The following is a 19,230-nucleotide window of genomic DNA, read 5'->3' on the forward strand; positions in this document are numbered from 1 at the left end:
CGTTTACTTCTTCGCGAGTCTCTGCAATAATGGTTTAATCATACCTGTTTACGCCAGGGGGTATAAACGCCACACCGCTGCTCCGTTCGTACCCCGGCAGGCTAAAGCAATGCGCGAATCGGCAAGGAAAGATACCTTACATTGTAAGATTTGGCAATCGTCGTAATAACGTGTTCGGCTGTACGAGCGGCCGTATCCGGCCAAAAAACACGCCGCACACGTTTGCACGATCCGCGTCGGGCCGGACGGACACCACGTAGGCCTGCGCTCAACATCGGGCGCAGCCTACGCTCACAGCAACAAACGAAAACGCTTGCAACTTGTCACCGCTACTGCCGTAGACGAAAGCAAATCGCATTATTTCTTCACAAAGGTTGCGTTACACCGACACAATTTCCACAATCACACCAGCAACAGATGCAGCTTCGACGCTTTGCCGTTCTCAGATCGAGTTCGTTGACGACGTTCCGAGTACGTAAAACACCCCACCAGTGCCGCCACGATTTCCTCACGTACGTACAAACCACGACGCGGCAAGACACACACGGGACAGGGGACGATAAGCGGCTTCTTGATGCACTACAGCACATTCGTACCACAAATCGCCTACAGAGCTGTTGGTTCTTGGCAACCTCGTTGTCGCTCGACAGCGCAGCAGCGGTGGGGAAGCGAGCGCGGCCATATTGGAAGTAGTTCTCCTTTCAAACGTACGTCCATGGTACGTCGCAGGCGTCACACAAACGGCGAGACGCCATTGGTTGCGGATGAACACAAAATCCCTTTGATCTTGAAAAGCCGCTGCAGAGTTAAGCTGTCACCAGTTATAAGTGACCTATTTAAAAATAGGCCGACATCTCCATGCAAGCATTTTCATTTTGCCAACTTCTGCAACCAATCAGAGAACCGAACTGGAACAGGGAGAAAAATATTTAATTCTTACTGCCACTTTTCAAGGTGTCATGGGCTGCTGCACAAGCATTTCCTTATTCTTACCGCACTTTCAGCCAGCAGCAGCAAAGTGGCACCCTGAAAGCCTGACGTTGAATCCATTTTGATTTGCTGCACCAGAGTTTTCAATGCCTAATGCAGCTTTAAAACCAAAAGCAATACTGTGTGCTTGAAAAGCAGTTACTTAACAGCATGATGGTGTGGCATGCCTACATTTTAACGTTCTACATACGCATCTTCAACTCTCACCACAACTTCATGGCCAGAACGTACAATGTGTATATGAGAGAATCAGCGACTTCGTATTCTGAAAGTGTGGCATGAATTTATTCGAACGTATACTATGTAAGTGTCTTCAATTTCGATTTTTTCGTTGAGGCCACTGGTCTCCACTTAGGGGGGGAAATCTTACTGCCGGCCTGCACGTGGCCCCCCCTTGCCGGCGGACTGGGCTGTGTCGGTCGGTTTCGGCTGTCCTGCTTTGGTCCGTCGCAATGGCAGGAGTCAGTGGTGTGCCAGGCCCACTGTATTGGGTATTCAACGCCCATGGGAGCTTAAGCAACTCCCAGGCACTCTGAGGGCAAGTGCCTTCCAAGAACACCGATGCGTGATGCGGACGCAGGCCCGGACAACCTGGGTGGCTACCGAGGTTGGTGCTTGGAATGGTAATTCGAACAAAATTTGCGGTCGCAAATTTCTGTGGATCAACTATGATTCTCTTTGGCCGGGGGCGGTAACGCGCCCCTGTACTCCAGTGTGGTGGAGGCCGGGGGGGTCAATGTTGCGAAGTGCAACTGCACCAAGCGGTACAGTTTGTGTTATAGTGGCGCACGGTTGCTGAAGCAATGTGAGCGCTACTATGAGGCCGGGGGAGTGGCGAGCCCCTGTAACCGCAGCTAGGAAGGGGCCTATAAACACCGACCGATCTGCTCGCCGAGGGAGGTGACGAGCCCTTGTAACCCAAGTCATAGGGGTACATGCGGTACAGTTCGTTTTATCGTGCCATGCTGAAGCATGGGTACACACAATGAGGCCTGGTGTGTAGCGAACCTCTGTAACCGGAGCATGGAAGGGGCCTTTAATGCGAACTGGTCTGCTGACCGAGGGAACTTGATGAGCCCTTGTAACCTTCAGTCTTGGGGGCGAGTGTGCAGAGCCACCGGGAGTTCCTCAGAGGATCCCTTGTATCCCGAAAGATGGTATTTGTGGAGCAACTATGACTCTCTTGGCTAGGGGAAGTAGCGAGCCCCCGTAATCCAGTGTGGGAGGAGGCCAAAGGCTGGGGGTGGTAACGCGCCCATGTAATCCAGCGTGAGAGGAAGCCAGCGGGTAAATGTTGCAACGTAATCACTGCGCTCAAGCGGTACAGTTCGCACGTAGTGTTGGCGTACCATTGCTGAAGCAATGGGTAGACCACTACCGAGCCGGGGGCGTGCACACCCCTGTAACCATAGCTTGGGGCTCGTTCTGTTGAACTTGCGAACTGGTCTGCAGGCCGGGGGTTGTGACAAACCCTTGTAACCTAATGTCATAGGGGCCAGAGCGTGGAAGTACGGTAATTCCACGACACCTCCTCGAGGAATCGGGGAGGCCGCACAATCCCTGCCCTGGGAGCGTGCAAAACGGCCGCCACTGCGGAGGTTCCTGGTACAACTGGAATCAGGTCCTACGCGGAGGTCGGGCGGTCGGGTGTCGACCCGGCACTTGGCGATGCGATTTAAGCAGGAAAGCGTGTCGAGATCGATCAACTATGACTTTCTTTGGCTGGGGGAAGTAACACACCCCTGTAATCCAGCGTGGGATAAGGCCGGCGAGTCAAGTTGCGAAAGTAGCAAGTGCCGCAAGCGTACAGTCGTTGTATTGGGAATACCGATTAAATTCGGGAAACCATTACGGGCCGGGGGACTGGCGACCCTTGTAACCGCAAGCTTTGGCGGGGCCAGTGACCTGATCGCTATAAGTCGGGGGTAGTGACATACCCCTGTAACCAAATGTCATTGGGGCTAGATGTTGTACAGTCCGTATGAGGCCGGGGGGGGGGGGGTCGCGCCCCCCTGTAACCTTGCTGCGATGGCCTATAGACTGATCTTCTCTGGCTGCCACGGGACGTGCTACCACGAGCTACTGGGTGTTCCGCACGGGGAAAACGAGAAAACGTGAGGTTAGTACACTGACCGGGGAAACTCTCCTGGCTTAGTAACGGCTGGTAGGCCCGGACCGATCTCCTCTGCCGAGCCGCCCGACCCAGCGGCAATGCCACAAGACTCTTGTTCCACTGAGCGATAGAGTAGGCACAGAGGAGGACATAAGAAAAGGGCTCGCAGAACAGCTTCCCCTCTGTGGGAGCCTTGCGAACGTGGTTGGCTTGCCAACGTGGATTTCAGTTAACGTTCGCATACAAACTTCCGGTGTCCGGAGACCGTGAAAAGCAGGTGTTGCAAGTACCCGTGTATAGTGGAAAGCTTCACTGGTGATTCATGAGTACCTTGTGCGGGACAGTTGATCGAGGACGTTAGTACGCATCGGCCGCAGAGCTGGGGGTCGGGAAGGACCGTGCCGTCGCCACTAAATAGGGTACTTCCTGTCTCCGACAGTTGGGGCCCTGTTATCGGAGCATATGGGTGAGCGGTAACCCGTGGCAGGGACCGCATATTTGGCAATTGGCACTGTCTGATGCCCTCGCTGAGCAATCAGTCTTGGAAGAGAGTCAGACAAAAGGATCGGAGCAAAATTGCTTCCCTCATTCCCACCCTCATTCCCACCCTTCCCTCATAACCCATCCCGATGTCCAAGTTCCCGTTCCCAACAACCCACCCTATCCGGCTTTTTCCTAGGGGGGACAAGAGGGGTCCCCCCGGGCTCGTCCCCCTGGCGGTGGGTCGCAAGAAAGTCTTTCCCGTTAATTTCTCTCCACCGTCGTGTGGACAAAATTCTCTTTGCCGGTTGGCCCTATTTTTGTTTTGTTGCAATTGGGTATAACCGGTTGTACTTCGTGTGGTACCGGGGAGAACGCTCCATTTACTCATGATCTCCACTTAGTTGCTGGATGGCGCTTCGCTGCTGTCGCAGCCGGGCGCGCGCACGGCCACCCGAAGATCAACGGCTCGTCCCGGAAGTCGGGCGTCTGCTACGCTTATCAACCGCTGATAAGCGTCCCCATTGGCGCATTTTGGCATTTTGTTCTCACTTTATTGCATTTTGGCTATACAGATCGCGTTCAGGTCGCAACCTATGCTCATGCGGCGTTAATAAGAAGCAGAATTTAATTGCGAAGGAGAACGAAAATGTCACCTGGGTCTTGGTTTGAGAGGAGACAACGCAACTCGAACGGTATTTATGGTAGAAATTTATGCTAGAAAGAAAACAACGTGGGCATGGCGTCAGGCTGTACCCGAGTTCGTGCGCCCGTTCTGTCAAAAAAGTTGTCAGTAAAGTGGTCACTGCAGAGCCTGCTGCCTGGGGATGGAGCCCATTTGTCCCTTCTCAATACCCTAGTTACACGGGCACAGTTAAGCACGGTTAAGCGAACGGTGGTTAGAAAAAACCGGAGTTTGGTGCGTTACACGACAGACGAAAGTGCGGTCACGTTGCTAACCATGGTTAACGCAAACTGGGCTTGGCCACCTCACTTCGGTCACGCTACCGCAGTTTCCGCAGCCGCAGTGCTCAAAATCGCACAAGACAGTTCGGACGCAAGTTGCGGCGCATAACAAAAATCACGGGGCGTTGGGAAGAGACGAAGCTTCTCAAATAGCGGGCGCCCCAAAGCTGTCCCCAAAACGCGCTTGCGTTCTTTGCATCGCTCTCGCAGAGCGCGACTGCCCGTCAGCACCGGCTCGTTTCCCGATACGCCCGATCGACTACGACAAAAGCCGTGCTAAATTTGTAAACTCCGCGCGTCGTTCGCCAAAAATGGATATAGCAGGCAATGCTGAAGCGTTTTCAGCACTTGGAAATGATCGGCGCGCGCGTCGGCCGTGCCTGCAAGCACGCCAGCGCACCTTCCCGCACGGCACTGCTAGCGGCCCGAATCGGCGCAGACCACGGTAGCAACAGTTTATTGCCGTTCTTCGAAATCAATCTGATCGCGGAAAAGAACTTCCACTTGCGAGAAAACGGATGTTAGTGCGGTGAAAAAGTGTGCTATGGATTGTAATTCGCAGTTGTAGAGATAGTGACGGTCAAATATCTACCGCGATGCTAAGCCGAAAGTTCCCAACACCGAACAGACCTAAGCAAACCAAGCCGGTTGCGATCTGTTGGGGAAGCCCCTCCTCGCCGCGCGCAAGTGCGTTGCGTCGGGTCAGAAGCGACTGCTTTAACGATATTTTTTGTCTACACTGCTTCTGTTTTGTTTTTTATCCTGAAGTTAAAAGTGTGGTAATTTATTATTGTTACGCTCACAATCAAGTGACCGCGGTCACCAAAGTTGCCATTTCGCGCGTAACAGCCAAAACCGCAGTTTGCGCTAACCGCGGTTAAAGTACAGTAACCACGCTTAAACGTAACTGCGGTTACTTTCGCCATGTAACGTATAATTTGCCACCCAACGCCGGGATAAATCTAGCTTCGAGCGAGGGAATCTGCGTAACAAGAGCCGCAGCTTAAAAACGACACTGATATGACATTTGCGTTTCGCTGAGTATCACGCACTTCGTACATAATATTGTAATACTTCCAAGTGGAACGTCTTCCCAGACGACTTCTCTGGTCTGCTTGTGCAGTTTACGGCGCAACAAGCAGGCCTTTTTGGCGGAATGCGCGCGGAACCAGCCCATACGTAGCATGCGCTGGCATACACTATGCTGGAACGGCGGCCATTTGCCCGACTTCCGGGACGAGCGCTCGAACTTCCGTCGGCCGCGCGTCGGTTAGGGTCATAGAGATAATATACTGACTCTAGAGGGAAAGCGCGCCGCTGAGCCAATGCATTGGAACCGTACGACACACAGAGGCAGACATGATACAACGATTTGAAGGTTGCCAGCTGAACTTTTGCTTACTAAAAACGGCGAAAGCGATGGGTTGTAATCTGGCAACGTGCTACTGTGTCGTTTCCGCGTCCGGCTAGCGAAGCATGCCGGGATTAATTGTAACATGGCGGACCGCTGGCAGGCGGATTTTGTGCAGGTGGCGTCGACAGCATTGCGTAGTTTTATCTCCTGTGGGTAGGTAACCGACGTGTTCTCGGTTCAGCGTGTGACTTATATGTACTGAGACTATTTGAGCAAGATGTGGCAACGCTCACACAACACTTGCGCGCAAGCTCGAATGCGACTGATCGCATGCGCGAGGACGCCAAAGAATCAGCTGATCCGTACTGGGGCAACTGGGGCGCACAGAAAAATGAATCTCCGTCACGATCTCCAAGCATTCTTGCGCTGTGCCGCTTTATTTGTAATTGTGTGACATTTTGCGCGTCGCTCAAAGCTTTTCAAATGAATTAAAGTGAACTGTGACTTTAGCTGAATGGGGAGCCTTTATTGACACCAAGAAAAAAAAAAACGTTATCGCATGGGCCAATGCTGATATTGCCGTTGAGTCGCGGCCCTTTGAAGCACAGGAACGAAAGAGCACGGTCGATCGCAGGCCAACGGAGTGGCAGAATGCATGCCAAAGGAGTATGCGAAATACAGTCAGCGGCGTGTCACGTTTTCCTTTCTGTCTGTGTTCGTCAAGTTTGTGGGGAGCGCACTCGCGCCCTGCCCCCTCTCCCCACTTCGAGCGCACGCCGGCGGCTATGGCCAAGCCGGCTGACGCGGCCGGCACGGGGGCAACCTTCTCGCAGCAATGCGCTGCGCGGTACATTGCCAACCACCCCGGTAACAACCCGTTTCGGGTCTCGGTTCCCGTTTCCTCCGCGACGCCTCGGAGGGCGCGCTCGTAGCTCTGGGAGGAGGTTGGGGAAGAACCGGTCCTCGGCAAGAGCCGAGGTCGGAGGTTGCGAGCGAGGGCCTGCTCTCTTTCGACTCATCGACCTCTGGGAGGAAGGACCTCCCTGCCCCGACCTCGGAGACCACCCGCCCCCGCGACCTTCACTGGGTAAGCCAAACCCTTTGTCTTCCCTTGCGAGAACGCTGCAGTAGGACAGGACTATCCTCCCTGCTGTGGCTGCTGGTCTGTTTGCACGCGCAACGATATTAGCTATAATAAACCTGTTGATTGTTTGTTGCGAGTCCGTGGTGTCCTTTTTCGCCCGAACCCTGAGCCACGCGCGACTTTGCGCACGGCGGGTTGGGAGTCGCGTGAGAGCCGCCAAGTTATACGGCGGGACGATTGCGTAAACGCTAGCAGGTGAAGTTCGCTTCACAGGTTAGCCTTACGTAGGCGACCCCACATCTTGGCGCCCAACGTGGGGCGAAATCGGAAATCCGGACTTTGACTTTTGGCGGGGAACGACTGTCGGGACCCGAACAAAGGATGGCAGACGGCGAGTCGTGTGAGGCTCTACGCGTCTTGTCAGAACTAGCAGCAGAGCGTCGGGAGTTTATGGCCGGGGTCGCAAATTTGCGACATTCAGCTGCTGACGCCGGCGGTTTGCATCCTCCCATTTCCGTTCCGAGTCAGGGTATGCCCGCCGCCAACGCGACGGCGGAGAACGGGCCCGACGCGGGGAGCGCTGACCGCAGCGCTATACCAGAATTAGCGGTATCCACGGGGTCACCGCTGCCCCCGAACGGACCAGCGACAGCTGCACCTCCGGTTTCGGCTAACGCTAGTCGGCCGACGAGCGAGGCGCTTTTGCAGGATGCGATGCGCCTCATTCAGAGTATGGCGGTCGTGATGCAGACAACACTGCAGGCACCCCCCGCGCGAGCGGAGAGACCGCGCGTGAAGGTAGACGTTCCTACCTACACAGGCTACCACGATCGCGTCAGCGCGAACGAGTATCTCGACCGCCTGCAGCAGTATCAGCAGGCGATGGGATTAGGGGACGCCGAAATACTCGAGCGCATTGTTCCCGTGTCGCTGACGGACAAAGCGGCGCGGTGGTTCCGGTTGGTGGGAGAGCGCTCGCGCTCTATGGAGGATTTCCGCGCGAAATTCCGCGACGAATTCCTCCCCGCTAACTATGAGTACCGCCTGCGGCGAGAGTTGGAGCAACGCACCCAGCATCCGGACGAATCGCTGCTGGAGTACGTAAGGGCCATGGACGAACTTTATCGTCTCGCGGAACCACTCGCCACGAACGCGGAGAAGGTAGAGCGCGTCACGCGACAAGCTCACCCGACTTTCGCGGCTTACCTGAGAGGCGGCGGTTTCAGAAATTTGGATGAACTTGCCTCCGAAGCTAAGCGTATCCAGGGGGACATCCTCGCTGCGCGAGCTTATCGGCCACCACCGCCCGCGGCTCACTCACTCGAGCCTCGTTGTGCGTGGACAGGCGCGCATTCGGCGCGGTCGAACAGGACAGACGGGTCGGTAGCGGTCGTGGATGAACAATTTCGAGACAACTGGGAATTGTCAGATCGCGCCCTAGACCCCTACTCGTACGCGTTACGGTCAGCACATGCTACCGCGGAGCGCAACCAGCCGCGCCGAGGCCAGCACGCGGATCCGAGGCCGAGCGTGCAACCTCCGCTCGCCCCCGAGCGCGATGCTCCGCGTGATCGGGGCAACCAGCGGCAAGGCCGTAGCAACCGCTGCTACCGCTGCGATGAGCCTGGTCATTTTGTCCGCGACTGTAGGCACCCGCCGCCCCGAGACCACGGGCGTTCGGGAAACGGAAGGGGCCGCCGGTAAATCACATTGGGCAGCCGGCGGTCGTCACGAGTATGAATGCTTCACTCGCGCCGTTGGCTTGTCGTGTTGGAAGTTCCGCCGACGGGCCGGCGCCGTACATAGAGTTAACCATAGCTCGCAAGAAGTTCGCCGCTTTGTTAGACACTGGGGCAAGTGCTTCTTTGTTCGGTGACGAAGTGTTAGCGCATCTCCAAGAGAACAAAGTTCATCTCCGAGCGTGCGGCACAACATTTCGGCTTGCGAGCGGCACAGCACAATCGAGCGGTGCCGCGAGGCTTGTTGTTCGGTGGGAGAGACGTGTAAGGCGACAACGCCTAGTTCATCTTCCCGGCCTGACGGTGCCCATTATTTTGGGTCGAGACTTTTTGACCAAAACGGGCATCGTACTGGATATTGCTAACGGAGGGTACCGGGAGCGAGCCACCGGTGCGCTCAAAGCTTTTGTTAGGCCGCCAGCAGACTCGGAGGCACCGCGCCCCGCGAAAATGACTCAGGCAGGCGACGAGCACGACAGGCCACTAAGCCGCAAAGAGCCCCCAGCGACTGCAGCCGCGCGGACAATGGGTGCGGCTGCTGCTGAGACGGGGCAGGCAGTTCAACGCACTGACGCGGGGGAGACCTGCGCTGCAGCGAGCCAAGAGGGGACGCACCCGCTTTTATCTGCAGCGACTAGCCTAACAAAGAGGGAGCATGCGCGCCTGTCGTCGTTGTTGTATGAGTACGACGCGATGTTTACCGATCGTCCTGGCTGCACCAAGCTGGTCAAGCATAGGATAGATACGGGGGATGCACAGCCCTGGAAATGTAATCCACGGCCAATCAGCCAGACTAAGCGGAGAGGTCTAGACAGTGCCCTAGACGAACTCCTGCAGACAGGTGTTGTTCGGCGATCTGACAGCCCATGGGGTTTTCCGGTAGTGCTTGTTGAAAAGAAAGACGGAACTTTCCGCCTTTGTGTCGACTACCGACGGTTGAATGAGTTTACGCGCAAGGATGCGTATCCTCTACCGGACATTTCCTCCCTAGTTTCCAACCTCGGCGGAGCGAAGTACTTTACGACGCTCGATGCCAGCCGCGGGTACTTTCAGGTGGAAATGGACGAGCGGGACATGGAAAAGACAGCCTTTACTTGTCACCGAGGGCTTTTTGAGTTCACCCGCATGTCGTTCGGCTTGGTGGGAGCGCCCGCAACCTATCAGCGCCTGATGGACCGCGTTCTGGGGGACGCAAAGTGGCAGCATGCCCTAGCGTACCTGGACGACGTTGTGGTGTACTCGAAAACGTTCGAGGAGCATTTGGAGCATTTGAGGGACATCCTTGAGAGGCTCAGGTCGGCGGGTATCACTCTGAACCCGGCCAAGGCGCAGATCGCAAAAACCCGAATAGAGTTATTAGGGTTTACAATCGACCGCGGCCGCATTTTGCCAAGCGCGGATAAGCTCCGGGTACTTCTGGAGTTCCCGTCGCCGACAGATGTGAGCGGCCTGCGACGCTTTCTGGGAATGGCGAACTTTTATCGCCAGTTCATTCCAGATTGCGCCGCGCTACAAGCCCCTTTAACGAAGTTGTTAAAGAAAGGGGAACCTTGGAGTTGGGGTCCGGAGCAGGAGTCTGCACTTCGCAAACTCGTCAGAGTGCTCGCGGTCACGGCCGAGCTACAGCTGCCTGACTTAAACAGGGAGTTCGTAATCCAAACGGATGCATGCGACTTGGGCTTGGGAGCAGTTTTGCTTCAGGAACACGAGGGCGCGCTTCGTCCCGTAGCGTTCGCAAGTCGTTCGTTAACGCCGGCAGAGAGGAACTATTCGGTGACAGAGAAAGAGTGTCTTGCGATAGTTTTTGCTCTGCGGAAGTTCGACTATTATGTCGACGGAGTGCCTTTTGTGATCGAAACGGATCACATGGCGCTCACTTGGCTGCGGCGCCTGAACGAGCCAAGTGGCCGTTTAGCGCGTTGGGCGTTGTTGTTGCAGCGTTATGACTTCACCGTGCGCTACCGAAAGGGAAAGAACAACGTCGTGGCTGACGCTCTTTCGCGAGCGCCCATTCAAAGCGAGGCGGGCACACACGCCCGCTCCGCGAAACCAAGCAGCCAGGCCGAGAGCGGTAACGAACTTCGTGCCGTAGGCGATGAAAGGAAGGCGGACTCTCCGTCGATTCCAGGCGACAGCGTTAACCACGTAGACTTCGTCAGTCCCGTTGGTATCGCGTTCAGCAGAAGGGAGCTGTTAGAAGCTCAGCAGAGGGATTCTTTTTGTCGAAAGGTGTTCGACGGGCTCCGGGAGCCGGGCGGCCGGGCCGCCGCGCACAAGGGGGCAGCTGGTATTGCTGTCAGTGCGGAGCGCTGTGATACAGCTAGTAATGCTGTAGGCGCGTTAGATTCCTATCTGCTGGATTCAGACGGCGTCCTGCTGAGGTACATTCCATCAGAGAGCGACACAAGCGAGTCGTTCAAGGTGGTAATCCCGAGCACGTTGCAAGGAGCGCTGCTGCGCTACTTTCACGACACGTGCATCTCTGGTCACGCGAGCGGCCCCAAGACTTATCTCAAATTGTGCCGCTTTGCTACCTGGATTGGCATGAAACGGGACGCGATCCGTTACGCCCGTACATGCCATGTGTGCCAAAGCGTGAAGCCCCGGGGTGGTCGAGCACCCGGCCTCATGCAGCCAATCGGTAGCCAGACGCCCTGGCGAATCGTGGCATGTGACATAATGGGGCCCTACCCCATTACGCCAAGCAGGAACAAATTCTTGCTGGTCGTCACGGATCACTTCAGCAAGTGGGTTGAACTTTTCCCCCTTAGGAAGCTGACGGCACAGGTGGTCATGGGGAAACTAATGGAGGTGTTTACCAGGTTTGGTTTTCCCGAGCAGCTGATAACGGACAATGCGTCCTACTTCACTGCGAAAGTGTTCGTAGACTCCTGTGCTGCACTCGGAATTAAGCACAGGAAGACGACCACTTATCATGCCCAGTCGAATCCCACGGAGAGGGTCAATCGCAACGTCAAGCACATGCTCGTTGCGTTCGCCGAGGAACACAGGGACTGGGATGCTCACATCTCTGAGCTGGGGTTCGCCTTGCGTACCACGGTGAACCGCTCGACCGGGTACGCGCCCGCTTCGCTCAACCTGGGGAGGGAACTGCTGAATCCGATGGACCGCATTCTAACGGACCGCAGCGGAGCGCCGGTTGTTTCCTCAGCACCCGCTGAGTACGCGACAAAGCTGCGCGCCAGGTTGACGGAGGCCCTGCTCAACGCCCGTCACAATCTCTCCACCGCTAGAGCGCAGCAGAAAGCGCAGTACGACCGTTCGCACCGCGATGTTCGCTACGAGGTGGGTGATTTGGTGCTGCGGCGCAATCACGTGCTCAGTGACGCGAGCAAGCAATTTGCTGCTTCGCTGGCAAAAAAGTGGACAGGGCCATACCGAGTTCGAGAAAAGGTTTCCTCCCTTGTGTACAGGCTCGTGGACATGAAGGGGAAACCGACAGGTGGGCCCGTACATGTGTGCGAGCTCAAGCGCTACTCAGCGCGAGGAAGCGAGTGGGGGGAGAATGAGCTCCTCCGCCGACCGCCAGCACAGCGCCGAAACGGGGGCCGACCAACGAGCCCGGTAGAGCGCTACGACTTGCGCAACAGGCGGAAACCCTAACCGTTCTTGCGCGAGTGCACGCCTTACTGAATGTTTTCTGTGCACGTGCATGCGAATACTTTGCTCGTAAGGCGGCGTTTATGTGAACGTAGGACTTCTTGCGTTGATCCCTGATCGATTTCGCTCGGGATACATGCACGACGAGGCAGCACGTGCTGCCAGAGCAGCGTCATGAATGTTTCTTTTTGGGGGGGTGTTTGCAGTATAGAATCATGGCCCCCAGCAACCCCCCTCAGCGGCCGCCCACTTCTCCCCGTCGCCGGCAAGAGAATTCGCCCCGCCGGCCCGCTCGCTCTCCGGCCCGGCAGCGCGGCTCGCCGCGATCGACTGGCCCGGCGCCTCAGCCGCCTCAGCGGCCTGCGTCGTCCGACGTGGCGACCTGGACGCATCAGGCCGGCACTGAGGCGCCGGTGGCGTACGCCTCTTGGAGGCCGTGGCGGCGCCAGGAGCGGGCCCGGGTCGGGATGGCGCCGGAGCGCCTGTTCCGGCCGTTCCAGGGGCGGACGGTGGCGGACGCGGACCGGGCTGCGGAGGGGGCTTCCTTGCCCCTTCCACTGGGCACCCGGCTGTGTGGATGCGGCGCGGTAATGCTGCATCCCTGTCACCGTACGGGGCCCCTTCACCGGGCCCGGACGCAGGCGGCGGGCGCCTCCTCTTCGGCCGCCGCACCACCACCACCACCACCACCCCAGGGGCTCGGCGGAACCGCGGCGGAGTTGATGGTTCGGAGGGCGGCCCAGGAGCCGGAGTTTGCGCTCTGGCTCCTGCAGGTGGCAACTGTCCACGCCTCTGCCCAGGGGCCCCCGCCGGCCCCAGCTACGGGCCCGCGGCCTCTCGCCGCTGCCCCGGCCCTACCACCCGTGGCCGCCGCCCCGGATGTACCCTTACAAAAATGATTGTTGAGTTTCATAAGAAATTTTGTTGAATTCACTCAACAAACATTGTTGAGTATCCAAAGAATTTCTGTTGAGATTGTGTTGAGGATTTGTTGAGTTTTTCAGGAAAAGTGGCCACCGTGGTTTCATTGATTTTCCGTTGAATTTCTTACGTCGAATTCCCATTGAGTTTCTGTTGCCTTTCCGTTGAGTCTCCACTGAATTTCGTATTGATATTTTGTCGAGGTTTTTATGAGTGCCCAATGTGTTTCTGTTGATATTTTGTTGAGATTTTTACGAGTGCCGCATGCGTTTCTGTTGATATTTTGTTGAGATTTTTACGAGTGCCCCATGCGTTTCTGTTGATATGTTGTTGAGTTTTACACGAATGCTCAATGTGTTTCTGCTGCGATTTCTTTCAAAGGTTTTTGCGATCATTGTAGGTTGAACAAGAATCTGCATTTTATCGCACCACCAATACACGAGTTTATGGTGTGGCAGTAGTGCATGTCATGTGACTAAAAATTCTGCCTCATGCAGACATGCAAAAAGAAAAACAAGGTGTTCAGCGTGCACTTTTTACTTTATTTCCCGATTCAAAAGCGATGATAGGTTATTTTTTATGTAACCGGCGCTCACACCTGGAAACTTCTGGCCCGTGTAGCCTGCAAGAGATAGAATGAATTTATGATTTACTATAAAAAATGAAAACGTGTTCAGCAAGTTCTCAGAATTAGTAATAAAAGTGTGCAAAAATAGACACTTTCCCAAAAAGCATAAAAGGGATGCACTGATCTCACTGTGCACATGAAGAAAAACGGGTGATTAGCTACAAGTTGACAAAGATGACAGCTTTGTTCTTGGCACTCTAAATGCAAATCATGTGCACTCACCGACCACAGCCTTCACCCGCACGGGGTCCAACCCTGGCGTTGTAGGAGTGTCGCCCTGGGCTTTGCCTTTCCCTCCAAAGAGAGTTTTCCCCTTGAGCTCCTCCGGAGTGAAGACATGGCGCAAAAGAGCCCTGGCAAATTTGCCAGGGCCACTCGCACACGCATGCACCAGCTGATCCAGGTACCCCTTCTCAATTAGCACACCGCCCCCAATGTCAACCTGCGAGCAGAAAATAAAACCGAAACAGTTGAACCAACATGAACTCCAGGATCGAGACAATGAAGAGTTTGAGTACCCATGAACAATTTCTCAGAATATTACGGTAATTCATTTACAGATTTTGGCATTGATCCACTAAAAATTCTTTTCGAATAGATTTAATTTAAATGTATATTTTTAGTTTTTATGGGTGAACATGCATACCTCAACATGCTTTCGGCTTGTTTAAACAAGCGTCTCAAGAATTCATTAAAGTGTTTGCCAAGTGCCCACTGCAGTACACCGTGGGTGTATTGCTTTGTGGTAGAAAGGCCAAAAAAACCATTTGGGCGCTGTTAGGTCAATCTGGATGAAAGGTTATGTGGCTAAAATAGTCAGATGGCTGTAATGCACACAAAGTAGGCAGTACGATGCCTCGCCCTGACTCATGCAACTATCCATAAAAAACTGACCTTTTTTTAGCACCCGATTCAGCAAAATAAAATGAGCAGACTGTTATTGATTTTTTAAATTATTTAAATTGAAAAGAGTGAACCCTAGTTACAACTAGGCCAATTTGCTCCTTCATTTTTTCATTGGCTAGCAGTGCACGAGGGTCATACGCGAAATGTGGTTTGCGGCGTGGTGCTAGCAGGAACTTTTTGTGTGGCTGGTGTTCTTTCTGCAGGATTGTGGGTTTGCGAATGCCTTGTCGTAAGGGATACCCAGCATTGTTTTTGGTTCGAAATTCCACACTGCGCTGTTCACGCCTCCTACAACCACAGACACGAAGCAGGCTGCACGATGAATGCTAGCACAGCGTGACAATTGGACAGGTGCGGACAGCGGCTCAGATAAGGTAATTTTGCACTGTCTGTGTCATCTCCGCGCGCTGATTGCCTTATTTTTTTTTCATTGCTTCAAATGACTGTGGCTCGAATAAGGAAAATTTATGCACTTAAAGCTGCAACGATATTTCATGTGGTGGTGGCGTGTGATAAGAGGCACTGTTTTTACTGTGCCCCCCCAGGCATGCTGCGCACTTCTTGAGGAGTACGAGAGTTTGAGAGGTGCTCTAGTGACAGTGTTCTGGTATGTTGAGCGCATGACCATCCTCCGCCTGAGCTTCCAATGCTGAGCGATTATGCACAGGATCTGGGTGGAAACGACTGCGAGGTAAGAGTGCAATAAAATTACATACAGTGGCGGTGACAGAGATTCTACTTGGGGGACAAAGATTTTCAAGTGTTTTCTTTTCAATGTAGATGAAGCATAAATTATAATTGATTGATTCTCGGGTTTAATGCACCAACGCTACACAGACTGTGAGGTGAGCCATAGTAGAGGGCTCCGTATTAATTTTGACAACCTGCGCATCTTTACATGCGCCGAAATCTCTACCACATGGGCATATTTTATAGCAGACATGATAGACAACAATTTCCATTCTGCACTGGGCGCCACCAATTCTTTCGGACTGCAGGGCGAGCAGACGACGCTGAGTCCCACGCTGTTGCTCCGTGCCATGCGTGAATATCAGACGCACCGAACGGCATCGAAAATCGGTGTCATTTATTTGGCATTTCAGCAGCAACAAGTTTAGCAGTGCCTAAGGAGAACGTTTAATTCTTCCAAGAGGTGTCCCGTTCGCCCATCAATTCTGTTCCTAACCCACTAAGGTGGCGGGCCAGTCCACACCACTTTGTCCTGACAGGCATTGCCTGTGAGGCCACGTTTCGTCCTGCCAGCAGGACGCCTGACCTTTTTATCCTCAATTGATGTTTATTTTCGGAATTCTGGGAAAATTGCCATCATTGCCTTTTACTTGGCGATGTTCAGAAGCTACTTGTCCGGGCAGGCGTGATTACGTCGTTACTGGCTGCACCAACAATCAGCGTAAGCACAAAGTGCTCATGCAAGAACCGTGCGAAGTGCACCATGACAAAACAAGTGTCTGCATGTGCGGAGTCTATTGGCTGCACAAATTTCCTGCGTCGCTTGAGTGTCACCGTAAATGGGTCGTTGCGCTAAATCGCAGACTTAGAGCCTGGCAAATTTGCCAGAATGAGCCCGGTGGTACGCTGCTTTTGGAAGCGCCGTTTAATCACCCTCATGCTCAATCCTTATCGCACGTTTCTGTTCTTTGGAGGTATGTTTGGTCCGTTTCATCGACGGGAAGCCATCGAAAATCAATCAGACACTTATGCTGCAGCTTGGGTACGCGAAAAATTCTCAAGTAACCCTTGTGAAAACCGTGCTGATATTCGAATGTGATATTATAAATAATTAGCAACTTGAGAGTGGATGAAATGTTCCCTGCGTATGGTGCTTGTTAGGAAAATTTAATGGTGAAGTACCGTCCCTGATTTAAAGACTGGTGCTACCTCGGCTATCCTCCAATCACTGAGAATAGTGCCTGTCATGAGATACTGCGAAAAAAGTGCCGAATAAATCTACAGACTGCGGTATGTACTTTTCGGTATAGTGTGATTAATAACAGTATGATCTGAAGTAGATAATATTGTAAGCTTAAAATGGAAAGTAGCTCCACACCAGTCTGTATTGCAAATTCAAAACCATATCGAAAATCCTAAATGTTTGCTTGGCTTGATTACATACGGATACTTGCTTCAAAGTCAGTTCAATTTCTATTCTTGCACTTTAGCCATTGGCCCCAGATTCGCTTCAATATCCCTGCTAAGCAATGACACACTCAAAATGCACAACACTGCTTCATGAAACTTTCAAATAACCAGGGGCTAGAGCACTGCTAACAGGTATACATTATGACAGGTTCCAACATGAAATAACTAACCTGAAAGTACATAATCAGTGGGTGCACTGATGTGGCAGCGGTGCCTGGACCGATGCGTTGAGCAAATGCGCTGGCTTCTGAACGGGTGGTCCAAGCGGCCAGATGATGGATGAAGGATTGACTATTCCTGGCGGCAAAGCGTACCCAGCACCAAGGAAAGGCCAGGCAGTACTTGGGTACAGCAGGTGCAGTGTCAGTTGGCCACGGAGGGCCCTGGCAAAGCCTTTGAAACTGGACTGAAAGCCAGCCCGCCAACCCGGACAGCCAGCAGCAGCACCTGAAAGTGCATAATCTGTGAGTGTGGTGGCACTTGATGAAATACAAGAAAAGCACACACAAACCACGAATGCTTACATTAAGCAGATTATTAATCGTTAATGAGTAACCTCCAAGGCCCTAATAAGAACATTCCCGCAACACCCAAACTGAAATTTAGGTCAGAGTAATGTATTTATTAGGCACGCAGGTTCTGTGAGTGGGGTATGCCTGATATATGCAAAGCTCACTGCTATGCTAATTTGCATGGAACGCTTGCTAGCAGCCCATATGCATCCCTAGCTTTCAATCGGAACTGGTGTGTACTAGTTGAGGCTCCTCCATTTCAATGCCTAGCTTGCCTTTGCAAGTTCGATTCTCCAATATAAATAGAGTTGAGTGGGCAGGCGCCCCTGCGAGACCACGCGCGCGCATTTCACCTTCAATTTCCACGTATGTGAATGTGAGCTTCACGAGTACGGCACGCATACCACGACGCATATCGCGGCCCGAAGACCACGAGACGGGTCGCGACGGCGGCAGCCGGTCTCGCGAGCGTAATAGCTGCGAAGCGCACTGCACGGAATTAACAGTCGCCGCAAAGCCACTTTTTGACATACACATAACAAACAAACGCCCCGGTGTTTAAGAGCCTTGCATGATGTCAAATAATTAGCTGCCGCGTTCTACAGCGCGAGCATCGCAACAAAGGTCTAGCTTCAGCGTAAATTGATGCTGACGGCTGCGGAAACGGTAGACTGGTAAATCCAAGGCGCCAAACAAGTATGCTATATCGCATAGGCTCTGAGAGCAAATGAGATGGGGGTCTACCGAATAACTGACCCATAAGCACCAGAACTCGTTCCGAACAAGAACAGAAAAACAAAAAAATGCGTACTCACCCCAGCAGAAACGACGTTTCCCGCCTAAAATCCTTCTTCACGCTCGTCTTGCCCTTCAAGGACACCGACACTTTGTTCGGACGCAATGTCATCCACCTTTGACGCGCGATGATCGTTGAGGCGATGATCGTCACCCTATAAAGCTTTTATAACTATGATTTAAGCTTGAAATAGATAAAACTGAACAAATCGCCCCAGCTACCACTCCGCACAAAACCAACTCCATAAACAAACACACAAAAAGGGAGTGATAGTTGCCAGACTGCAATACCAGCATTTCTGTGTTTGACGAAAATTGTGTTATTGGTAATTAACTTCCTGCTTTTAAAGTATTAACAGTGTTTATAACTTGAATTTGAGGTTTTTAAACGCAAAAGCGAATAACAGTAAACTAACTGACATATATACTTAAATTGTAAAGGTTTTAAAGTTAGTTTTGGTTTTGTTTTCACGGCGGGTTTCTCTACAGAGGAGGTGCGAGAAAACGAACTACTTTGGGTTTAGGAAGAGGGTGGCAAACGTCGGTGTGATTGAAAGCAAGGAACAGGCGCTTACTATGGTTTTAAAAAAGAAGAGGTAATAAAACCTTCACAAAGAAAAAGAAAAAAAACATCCGACGAGGATTCGAACTACGGACGCTACGGACCCTCAAACGGACCCTCAAAACAGTAATCGATGAAGTAACCACTCGGCCATACACGGGGGACTTCAGCCAATGTCTAAAGTGATTGTATAACTACGTAAGCCGGCAATGAAAATTGTCGTTTGTGTCTAGTCAATGCTGCATTTTTGGAATTCTGGCAGTTCTAACGCTTGTTTCTCACGCACCGATCTTGCAGACGAGGTCACATTGTTAGTACTCCGAGCGATTGAGCCGGAGCTCCCTTATTTGACTCAAGCAAAGCTATCGCAGGTCACCCGCGATCTTTTCTTCGCAAGCC

General features: G+C 53.1%; 3 protein-coding genes across 3 annotated transcripts; 2 read left to right on the plus strand and 1 right to left on the minus strand.

The window, feature by feature from the left end:
- Nucleotides 1-6,635: 6,635 nt before the first annotated feature.
- LOC144158936 (uncharacterized) lies at nucleotides 6,636-13,246 on the plus strand. Its single transcript, XM_077690173.1, has 2 exons — nucleotides 6,636-6,990; nucleotides 12,554-13,246. Exon 2 carries the CDS (start codon nucleotides 12,563-12,565, stop codon nucleotides 13,244-13,246), a length of 684 nt encoding a protein of 227 aa, XP_077546299.1. The 5' UTR covers nucleotides 6,636-6,990; nucleotides 12,554-12,562.
- On the plus strand, nucleotides 7,771-9,027 carry LOC144163398 (uncharacterized). Its single transcript, XM_077694379.1, has one exon. It carries the CDS (start codon nucleotides 7,870-7,872, stop codon nucleotides 8,689-8,691), a length of 822 nt encoding a protein of 273 aa, XP_077550505.1. The 5' UTR covers nucleotides 7,771-7,869; the 3' UTR covers nucleotides 8,692-9,027.
- A 543-nt stretch (nucleotides 13,247-13,789) lies between the features above and the next one.
- LOC144175615 (uncharacterized) lies at nucleotides 13,790-18,548 on the minus strand. Its single transcript, XM_077704671.1, has 4 exons — nucleotides 18,290-18,548; nucleotides 17,133-17,409; nucleotides 14,119-14,338; nucleotides 13,790-13,890 (listed from the first exon to the last, which is right to left on the minus strand). Exons 1-4 carry the CDS (start codon nucleotides 18,379-18,381, stop codon nucleotides 13,805-13,807), a joined length of 675 nt encoding a protein of 224 aa, XP_077560797.1. The 5' UTR covers nucleotides 18,382-18,548; the 3' UTR covers nucleotides 13,790-13,804.
- Nucleotides 18,549-19,230: the final 682 nt, after the last annotated feature.

Source organism: Haemaphysalis longicornis, unplaced genomic scaffold (genome assembly GCF_048455015.1).
Source record: "Haemaphysalis longicornis isolate Haplotype H1 unplaced genomic scaffold, Haemaphysalis longicornis Haplotype H1 scaffold_1, whole genome shotgun sequence".
Classification (NCBI taxonomy): Eukaryota; Metazoa; Arthropoda; class Arachnida; order Ixodida; family Ixodidae; genus Haemaphysalis; species Haemaphysalis longicornis.